This window comes from Pholis gunnellus, assembly GCF_910591455.1.
Source record: "Pholis gunnellus genome assembly, chromosome: 24".
Classification (NCBI taxonomy): Eukaryota; Metazoa; Chordata; class Actinopteri; order Perciformes; family Pholidae; genus Pholis; species Pholis gunnellus.
The window spans coordinates 4,581,558-4,592,410 of NC_136551.1; the positions used below are offsets into that span (position 1 = coordinate 4,581,558).

At 52.1% G+C, this 10,853-nt stretch overlaps 1 protein-coding gene across 1 annotated transcript; it reads right to left on the reverse strand.

Moving 5' to 3' along the window:
- Positions 1 to 458: 458 nt before the first annotated feature.
- LOC306715577 (putative ribonuclease ZC3H12C) lies at positions 459 to 10,300 on the reverse strand. Its single transcript, XM_079185991.1, has 6 exons — positions 10,217 to 10,300; positions 3,368 to 4,254; positions 3,070 to 3,209; positions 2,727 to 2,961; positions 2,233 to 2,339; positions 459 to 2,118 (listed from the first exon to the last, which is right to left on the reverse strand). The coding sequence occupies exons 2-6, from the start codon at positions 4,183 to 4,185 to the stop codon at positions 521 to 523; spliced, it is 2,898 nt and encodes a 965-aa protein (XP_079042117.1). The 5' UTR covers positions 4,186 to 4,254; positions 10,217 to 10,300; the 3' UTR covers positions 459 to 520.
- Positions 10,301 to 10,853: the final 553 nt, after the last annotated feature.

Below are 10,853 nucleotides of genomic sequence, written 5' to 3' on the forward strand. Positions count from 1 at the left end.
TGACCAAAATACTGACGTCATCTCAAATAAGACGACCGTCTTTCAGACCGACATGGAAAAAAGCCCCACGAATGGCCTCACAACACACATAAAGAGAGTGATATAATACACGGACCCGTGGCCAAATAGCAGCTTTTGAAACTGTCACGTGATGATGATGACGATGATGATGCCTGCGTGTGAAAGAATAACTGGGGCAGGTCTGGAACGATCTCCCCGCACTTCTTAAAAAGGTTGAGTTGTCGCTGCGCGGCGACCAGAGAAACGTATGCATTGTCTCATTTAACATCATGAGAAGAGAGAAGAAGAAAAAAAGAGCTCTCCTCATCGACAATCCAAAAGCATTGCAGTATTTAAAACCCCGCCATGCAAATCCAACGTGCTTTCAAAGTGTTGCAAAGGCAAATTCAAGATTGCTCTGCTGAAGCAAACCACCCACACTTTGTGTTTTCCTATTTCCACTCAAGACTACCATGACTGCTATTGTTTTCTAACGGGAGACTCGGCTTTCCTCCGTTGCTCAGTAGCCCGTTTGAGCTTTCTCTGCAAGTATAGCGGCGGCCAGCTGCTGGGGGTCTGTGATATGGGGGCTCCTGGCCATCACGCGGCTCACGAGCTCCGAGGGGAAGATGTTACACAGGTTGACGTACACTTTCTCCCTCATGTCCCCGTAGCGGCTGTGTGCGGGGGATTCTGGGTGCTGCGGCATGTAGGAGGGAGCTGCGTGGGACGGCACTCCGAGGTGAGCGCTGTGAGACGGGTACGGCGGGAGGGGAGCGCTGCTGGACGGATGAGGCGGGTGGGGAGAGTGGGCCGGGGGCGGCGGGTGGCTCAAGTAGTGTGTCGGCGATGGGTGGAGAGCTGGGTGGGAGGAGTGGTGGTGGGCGTAGCCGTCCTGTGCCCAGGGAGGGGCGTGCCAGGACGCCTGGCGTGTGTCCGGCAGACTCTGATAGGCGGACGGCTCGTACCTGGACGGAGGCAGCAGAGGCTGCCTGTAGTACGTGTCCCAGCTGGGCAACGCTTTGGTCCGGTGGTGATGGTGCGCCGTGGAGAGGTGTTCATACAGATGCGAGTCTGACACGCTCTCGCCTCGCGTCGGGGCCAGGCAGCGGCCCAGAGGGGACCCGGGGGGGTGAGGGTTGGACTGGGGCAGAGAGTGGTAGTCGCCCGGGCAGCTGGAGCGAGCGGTCAGCGGCTGGTGCTGGAGATGATGGGGCAACGGGTAGAGAGGCCGCTTCGGAGGAGCCTCCGGCGGAGGCTGATCGTGAGCGCAGTTCTGTCCGCGCGCCACACTCAGGTGGTAGCCGTGCGCTCCTGCGTTCGACGCGTGGCTGTGCTGCATGCTGGAGTAATCGGCAGGATGAAGGCCACATAGCTCGTGGTTCGCCGCGGCGTGGTGGGGATACAGCCGGCTGTGGGGATTAGCGAAATGGACGCCGTCGTCCAGCAAGGTTTCTGGGGGGCAGCCGGGACACGGCCTCTCGCTGTACGAGTCGCAGCTGCTGCCGCAACTCGCGCTGCTCTCGCTGCCGCACTCGGAGCCCGCTGAGCCCGCCGAGCCCATGGAGCCGAGGCGCAGGTCCGTGTCGTTGGGGAAGCGGCAGTCCGGGCTCCGTCTGGAAGAGAGGCTCAGGCCGGAGTAAGCGCGCGTCACCGAGTAGTAGCTCAAGTCTGGAGACTCACAGTGAGGGTAAAGGTCATGGCTGGGGGCTGGTAGACTGTGGGGGGTCACTGCTCTGGACTGCTGGTCCTGGGGAAGGCTGAAACTGGATGGGGGGCCTCCTGGGGCTGAGGACATGCTTATACCCCCGCTGCTGCTGCTGCCACACATGCTGTTCTTCTGGCTTTCCGCCCTCCCCTTCGCCAGCTTCTCCTCGGCATCGCTGTACGACAGAGCTCGGATGCTGGGGTCCGACTGCCTTTTTTGGGCGCCTTTTCTTGCCTCCATGCTGCCAGCTGGCACGCTGTGGCTCTTCACCAAGCCGGCGTCCCCCTGGTTCTTTGTGGTGACGCAGGTCTTGGCACTGGCACGCAGCTCGTCAGCCACAGCGCGCTGAGGCTGGGCACCTCGTTCTGGGTGGTAGTACTTACACTTGTGGCCGTAAGTGCACTTCTTTCCTGGAGGCAAAAAGCGTCAGTTTCATTCCACGGTTTCAGCAAAGATGATGCAAAACCTGCAATACATACGTGATGTTACCGTGACATGTCTTGTTATTTCTGTGCGTTTCTCACCGTATGGACAAGGCTGCTTCTTCTGCTCGGGCATGATGGGTCTTCTCCTCAGGAAGTTGTCTAAGCTGGGGCCATGACGACCAAGAGGGTCATCTGGGGGCATGAATCTGAGAGAGAGGAAGGGAGGATCAGAAAGGACAAGTAAGTTATATGACTTTTAGGTTCAGGACGACGGGGATCGTAAAGACAGGTGCTCATTCTTTAGGTTGGGTCTCTCAGTTTCGGTGTAAATTGATGCAACGTGGAGGAAGTAGACAGAATAAAAACAACTGTAATTCTCCTTTTTAAACCAGGAGAAAATGTCAGCCTACGTGGCATTTGTTAAACTAAATGTCAGATGTGATAATTGGGAATGAGAAGCGAAAGGTGTCGTGTAACTACGACCTCCCGAGTCCAAAATTAGAGACATAAATGTCACAGTTGTTTTGACACTAAGTCACCAAGATCTATCTTATTGACAGAGTCGGCCCCCTCACTAATCCGCCTCGACTCACTTGTCATTGACAAAGGAGTACATGAGCAGCCGCTCGTCGATGAACTTCTTCCACTCGGGCTTCTCATTAGCCAGGTCTCGGTAGTTATCGTTGGAGACGATGATGCCGTCCGACTCGTAGGCCAGCTTCACGATGAAGCGGTCGTCGTAGCAAACCACGCGCCGACCTTGGACGCGCCGCGACGGAGTGAAGACCAGGATCTTCTCCTTCTCTAGGCGACGCAGGATCTCCTGATCTGTGTGGGAAGAGGGAGGGGGGGGGGGGGGGTGTCATGGTTAAGGTTTAGAAAACTGAAAGCATCCATGTGTGTGTGTGTGTGTGTGTCACTCAGCCTCGCACTGACCTGTTATCGGGGCGTCAGGGCGAGACTGCTCTTTCCTCCAAGCAGGCACAAACACTGTGATGTCATGATGGCCACGCTCTAGGAACCAATCCACAGCCAGCTGGATGCCCTGGCAGGAGAACACTTCCTTGTTGCCATGGCTGAGACATAGAGGAGGCAGACGGTCACGGAAAATTAACATTTGGGGATTTCGTGAAGGTTATTCAGCACATGATGGAATCAATGAAGGGGACATTTTACAGTAATTTGTCATAATAGTAGTAATGTGTCATTATTAAAACTGCCACTATCTGCTCACCTCATGGCTACATTACTGCCGTCCAACACAACCGGCCGCAGGTTGTCCTGGTCGCTCAGCGAGTCTGACGGACAGGGCGAGTCCGACCGCTGGCTGTCCAGCAGATCTGAACAGCCACAAGAGGAAGAGGAGGACGACGAAGATGAGGTAGAGGCCAACGACCCGGCCGGCTGCTCGCTGTCCGACTTGGTGCCCAGTTTGACCAGCTCTCCCAGGATGTCGTTGATGAGGGTGTCGGGGCCCAGCTTGGACAGCACCAGTCGCACCGTCTCCTCCGAGTAGCCCAGCTTCAGGGCAAACTCCAGCTTGGCCTGGTACTCCTTACCGCCGGCCTCGGGCGCCGGCTCAGAGGAGGAGGGGTTGGAAGGAGGCTCTGGCGGGTGCTTGCATGGCGAGCCGGGTGAGGGCTCGTGTTCAAGCTCTGATGAGGGCTCAGACGGGGGCTCAGGAGGACCCTCGGTGCCTAAGTCCACACATTGGGTCCGACAAAGCGGCTGGTGGGCGTTCTTACTGTGAGTTAACCCTCCCTCTCCTCCATCCGGGTCGGTGCCGGCAGCGGGGGCGGCGCTGGAAGACGGCGGCGGCGGCGGTTCGCACTCTGCATCAGACCCGGCGTTTTCTTCCGCCACCGCAGGGGGAGGGGAATCGGCGGTGTCGCTGTTGCCGGAGCGCTCCCCCTGCTCCTCCATAGCAGGGGGCCCGTCAGAGGCGCCAGCCTGCCGGTCAGACCCCGCTACGTGGAGATACTCCAAATCCAGCCCCAGGTCGAGGTCGAGGATGTGGCCTGCTCCTGCCTCCACATGGTCCTTCTGGCCCATGGGTCTGTCACAGACATCCAGCACACGGGGCCGACTGCTGCCCTCTCACAAAGCTCGACTCATTGGTGCCTAAAGAAAGAGACGGAGAGGAGGACTTAGTATCACTTGATCTACTCTGTAGTGGGCCCTGGGAAATACTGGGGAAATGAGTGCAGAGATACTGAAACGAATATCAGGGTAACAATATAACTATTCTCCCTTTTGTTGTCCCGGAGAAACACGTTGGCTGTGAGCTGATGTTGTTTACACTGGCTCTGATTGGTTCGCCCGGGCAGTTGGGGACGCCGCTGAGGCCCAGACTGGCTGACACAAAGAGCCGATGGGGCCTCTCACCCTAATTAATGGACTCCCGCGTTTTTTTTTTCTCCCTTCAGTCTGGCCCCAGTGTGTTATTACAGGGCCATGCCACGGCACATTAATCTGAGGGGGAACAGAGGGTGATCTGTTTAAAAAAGGACAGTTAGGGATGGGGCAGACGGACCCTTCCCCCTCACATTCTACCTGGTAATTAAGGCCCATATGCTTCTCCCCACCGGGGTGGTGGAGTCACTCATTAAAACGCAGAGGGGCTCTGAGGCCACCGAGCCAATCGACGCGGCGCATTCAAGCACCAAGAACATTGGATCTGATCGGTGTCAAAGGTGAACCTGAGATCAGGAAACTGATACATGTTACGGGCCTGCTGTGTTCTGACTGGAGAGGACAGGAAATGAGCAGCTAAAAGTTTTAGCCTCTCTGGTGTGGTGGTGTGGTATTCCCCCCCCCCCCCCCCAAAAAAACATTGCTTTTCCAGAAGCAATGAATGTAAATGCGCAGATGGACGTTTGCCTAAAGCGCTTCATGGCTCAGACGTCAACTCAAACCAATGCTATCTGGACAAAACGGATGATGGAAGGGGAAGTGACTTAAAGATGGGTGGGGGGGGGGGGGGGGGGGGGGGGGGCATTTTATGAAAAAGGGTTGCCTAGCAACGCGGCAGAGCTACTGTTGCTAAGCTACAGCTGTTGAAAAGCATTCTCCCCTCCAAATGCCAAGACAGAGGCTGCGGCGCTCAGCCGGCGGCCCGCCTTCCTCACACACACACACACACACACACACAAAGATCTGGTGTGGGGGAGGGAGGGGCTTAAGTGTGCCTCACTGGCAACCCGCCCCAAGGACAACAATGGACCCGCAGGAGAGATTAGGACTGGGACCTTGGCGTCAACGGACGTGGGCGTTGACGGTGCCCATGCACACATGAACGTCTGCCTCACAAAGTGACTCATGCTGCTGTGGAGCGAGAGAGAGCGGGGCGATTGGGAACATTTCATATGCACACGACTCTGTTGATGGTCTGACACCCACCCACACCCCCACACACACACCCACACACTATTCCCTGAGCAGTGCATCAACGCCGCTGCGCCTGCGTCCACATGACATTACACCAACGGCTCCAGTCAAGGATGTCACAACTATTTAAATAAGACAGCAGTCTGTGGCTTCATGTTGCCCGACATAAAAATGAGTTCCACGCGCTGAGGTGACTGGATTTTAAACTAGTGGAGCACAGGACTATAGTAAATGTATGGGAATAGGTGCTGGAAGAGGAAACAGTTGAATCAGTGCATCCTTTAATAAAACCCTCACTTTAGGTACCAAACTGTGGCAAAAGCACCAAGTATCTGGTATCTATAACTTAAAATAGTTACACTTTATTCAAGTTCTTGCTGCTTGTGTTTAACACTCAACATTCAAGAAGTTTACCTTCTTTGTTAAATGGAAAAATACAGAAAAACAGTGTGAAAATGCCCATCACACTATTCAAAGCCCAAAGATATTAACTACTAAACTAACAAAACAAAAAAAATCTGCAAATGTTCACATAAAACACACGGATCTGCAAAACATATGGCAGGTTTTGATTTTTCTTTTTCTTTTTTTTTACAATCTGTAGAAATCCTATAATAATCCTGTTGTTTTAGCTGCTTAACGGCAGAGATCTGAACAGTCACTACTAAAGCCTGATGAATGTGTGATACTGACTGAACACCAGTCTTGGGATTTTGAAAGTCTTCTGGTCCGAGCTCCGCAGAATCATGCATCCAGGGAATTCATGCTTAAAAGTGTTAACGGTCCCACCGCGCCATCTCCAGACCTCCAAGGCTGAGTGGGTGCATCTTTCAAACATCAGCGGGGCCGGCTCCCACACACACACACACACACACACACACACACACACACACACACACACACACACACACACACACACACACACACACACACACACACATACACACACACACACACACACAGCAGCTCTGCTGGCTTTGATGGAGGCAGTAATGAATATGTAACACAGTCCTTACAGCGCTTTGTATGTGGGAGCTTTGTGTAAAAAAGTGTGTGTGTGTGTGTGCAGCGGGTGAGAGAGAGGGTAAAGGGTTTTGGGTTTAAAGAGAGAGGGGGGAGGCGGAGGGGATTGTCTGGCGGGTACGGTGCTGCATGGCTGATACTGTGAAAAAGTTATTGTAAAAAAAAAAAAGGGGGGGGGGGGGGGGGGGGGGGGGGGTAATAAGTTGGTGCATCTAGATGGCGCGCTAGGCTTTCCCCGCTGGCAGCAGGGCAACAGATGTCTGCTGAGTGGTACTCGCAACTGGTGTCTCCCCTTCTCACACACTCACACACACACACACACACACACACACACACACACACACACACACACACACACACACACACACACACACACACACACACACACACACACACACACACACACACACACACACACACACACAGTAGAGCGGGAATAAAGACGCAGAAGGACAGACAGTCTTTGACACACACACACACACACAAACACGGTCAAATGTGAAAGCTGCACACACACACACACACACACACACACACACACACACACACACACACTTACCGAAGACGACAACATCTTTAGCCAGCGCACTATTTTGCTTCCTCCAGCCTTATGTGACCCAGATAAGAAGAAGAAGAAGAAGCTTGCTTTTTGTTACACCCCCCCCCCTCCTCCTCCACATCAAGTTTCATATCAACACAGATCACACTGTTTGAAATTCAAGCAACTGCTGCACCAGAGCCACAGCTGCAGACTGAAGTAGCAGGTGTAGTCCGGTGCTCAGGGCTGCACATGAAGACTTCTTGTGCTGTTCTGGTTAAACCGGTTAAATCATCTTTTCTTTTCGTCTGCAATACGTCACATCCCGAAGCCATCATCAGACAGAGAGCACCGTCTCCTCTTTATTCTGAACTTTAATTTAGGTATTTCGGGAGGTCAACATTAACGTGCTTTATGAAGCTGCAGCCCCGCAACCTGTCCTGCATGAAGCACTGTTACAGCCACGGCCCTTTGCATCATCTCACGGAGGTCGTCTCACTTTCTTTTCTTAAGACGGAGATCAGCCAAACACAAGGAAGCAAAAAAAAAAAAGAAAGATGCCTAAAGGGCAGACACACTTACCAGGCTTTAAAAGATCAACAAACAATGGAGGAAGGGAAGTCGATCAGCTCACTTCCACACATTTAAATCCTTGAAAACCAGATTGGAGAAACACGGCAGGTGACACAAGAGGAGAAACAAGCCCTAAAGTTCCCACAGCAGCTCCATCCGAGGCCGACGCTCGTCAGCATCCGACTCCAGACCAACGCCTCTGTCCTCCCCGCTGTCGTCCGGAGCTGTGTGTTTATTTATTTTATTTTTACTACACAGTAGCAGGCAAGTTGGACAATGAGTGGCAGAACAGATGGAGCAACAATGTCTGCCATTCCCCTCGTTTAGAGTGGCCGCTCTTCCACCAATCAGGGAGGAGCGGCCTCACAATGAGGCGCAGAGGCAAGGGGGAGGAGGAGGAGGAGGAGGAGGAGGAGGAGGAGGAGGAGGAGGAGGAGGAAGAAGAGTAGGGGGATTGGCTGTGGGCAAATGCCTGCAACACCCAGTTTCCCCAAGGCACGCGTACTCAACGTGCACCAGCACACACACACACACACACACACTACTCTCCTCGGCCTGAAAGGGCTTCCCCTGTGTGGCCGATGAATCAACGAGGGGTGGGCGGCTGAACAATAGAGCTACACAATGGGAGGCCGTGGAGGGCAGCTGCAGTGTGAGGGCTGGTGCTATTACGGCCCGGGGCAGCAATGGAGAACACCTGGCTACAGAGCACCACAGTCACTCTCCGCTCTTTGTCTGGGGCATGGGGGGGGGGGGGGGGGGGGGGGGGCTCCAAACAGAAAGAAAAGACCAGGGCTGGCGGACAGACTGGCGCGGCCTTTAAGAGAGTGCAAGAGGAAAGAGGAGAGTGTGGCCGGGCTGAAAGGGGGGGAAAGGACAAGTGTGTGTGTGTGTGTGTGTGTGTTTGTGTGTGGGGGGCGAGAGACATCAAAAAGTTTTATGTCCCAATGAGGAAGAGGAGCTGTTCCTCATTGTTGCAGCACACTTAGGGCAGATGACTCGGAAGCACAAATCTTGGCCCATTCTGTCTTTAATGTGATTACGGAGCTCATGTGCAAACAACCGAATCGGAATGATTTCAAAACAAAGTCACGTCCCGGTTATTATGAGCTAAAAGTACTATAATAAGATGTTTATTTGCACCAGCGTCATTGATGCAAATAGTTTTACATTGCATAATTCACTATAAAGCTTTGGAGTGAGCTACTTCAGTGCAACACGAACCAGACTACTGGAACGTGCACACAATGTGGAGCTATGCGGAGCGGTCTTCCGCTTCACAAAGTCGTTTTCCAGCAGTATATGTTCCAATAAAAGTAAGCTGTGCTCAAATACTAGCCGCTGAACGATAACGGGCTTCACCTGCAAATTCTTGAAAGGCCAACAGAAAGGCGTCTGTTCGTCTTACTGAATACAATCGCTCTCAGCTCAGTGGCTCAACAGGAAAGCAACGGCCTGATTAAATGAGAATGTGGTCTGAGTCAGCTTTGCACTGAAAGATAAGGCCGATGAGGGGGAGACACAACAGCTGACCAGCTGCACGGTATCTACACACACACACACACACACACACACAGAAGAACACTCTGTCCACCATCTGTCCTGACAAACAGGTGTATGTGCCGCTCCCAACAGCAGCAGCAGGATGATCGTTTTACTCTCTGGAGACAGATGAACGCACACAAAACAAGCTGTAGGGTTCAATAGCAGAGAAAGAGCAATTATGAGAGAGCTCTATTGCTCCAACTAATGGTTATTTCCACTATTGATTACTTCCTTTAATTAATCGTTGATCTCTAAAACATAAAAAACTCAGAGACTTCTTATAACTGCTCACTCAAAAGTCCAAAACACACAAAAAAGAGCCGAAAACAACCACTGCTGCAGCTCTTAAACCACCCAGCTCTTTAAAAAAAACACAATCAAATTAAGAGTTTTTATCTTTTCTGGCTCATAAAACTATTTGCAAAAAGAGCTCTTTGCAAGAAAGTGCTAAGAAAGACAGAAGTGAGAGGGGTTTAGTTGAAGTTTAGAGTCAGGGAGGATGCGCAGAAGTTGAAAAGAGAGGATGGAATAAAAAGACAGCTGCTGGGGCTCGTGCTCACATCACCCCCTTCCTGCTACTGTTATGATCCTCGGGGAGCCACCGCCAACCATTGAGTAACAAAGACACAGCTGTCAGAGAGAGAGGACACGCAGATGAACACTAGACAGGTGGGTAGGGAGGAGGAAAGGGGTCTACAGTGCTCCTTTATGAATCCAGCAGAGAACTAGAGGAAGCTTGTAAATTGATCAGGCCTCCTTGTACAAACATTATAATTCCTCTGGTTTGAAAACCATATAAAACATATGATTTAAAAAAAAGAAGCCCCACGCAGCAGCATCCCCGTGATCTGCCTGTTGAACTATATTATGGATGTTGGGGGGAGCGCGCGCAGCGGCGTGCACGGTCACTGCAAAACCCAGAAACCGTCACGACCTCCCTGCAGCTTTCACCCACAGCAACCTGCGGCTCCCCTCGCTAAGGAGTCCCGCTCATTGGACGCTACACACGGTACTCACCCGGTCACCTGGAGCCGCACGGTTTACCTCGGTGGTGAAATGACCAAAATCTTCACCATCACATACTGGCGCGTGCGAAAAAACATCCGGCTGGATTTGCAGCGTGACCCACAGCCAAGCTGCGTCAAGTCACGGAGAGAGAGTAGCGGGGCGGCTTCCGGTCTAGCCCGTTTTTCAGAATAAAAGCAACATTTTAAAAGCGTTTTACGTGGACATAAATGGACTTAACATGTTTATTTATTTTTCCAATACGTCTAAGATGTGCTTGGTGTGTAATATGATGATAGTGCAATTCTACGTGGGGTAAAAATATAGCAGTTTACCCTGTTTCCGGAAGTTATGTTCACATTGACCTCCCTTGCAATACATTTCCTATTTGGACACATACCACGTGTCTCTAATAAAGTTAAACATTTTAGAATCCATTTCTTGGCGTAAAGAGGAAACTATGTTGGGAAGTATCGAGGCAAGCTTTACTAACGTGGGATGGGCAGTGAGGTGCGCAACGGCGCCCTCTGGTGGTTGAAATATATAACACAACGTACGTTTAAATTAAGATTTTAATGGAGGATGTGGAGCACTGGTTTTCCTAATTGGAATAATTATGTATTTAATTATAGAGACATTCTGGCATTTA

Bases quoted from the DNA above. Each gene is read 5' to 3' on its own strand.
- LOC306715577 (XM_079185991.1), bottom strand. From the start codon at position 4,185: ATGGGCCAGAAGGACCATGTGGAGGCAGGAGCAGGCCACATCCTCGAC. The intron at 2,962-3,069 runs GTCAGTGCGAGG...CTTCCCACACAG, and splicing joins CCCTGACGCCCCGATAACAG to ATCAGGAGATCCTGCGTCGC. The intron at 2,119-2,232 runs GTGAGAAACGCA...TTTTGCCTCCAG, and splicing joins GAAGCAGCCTTGTCCATACG to GAAAGAAGTGCACTTACGGC.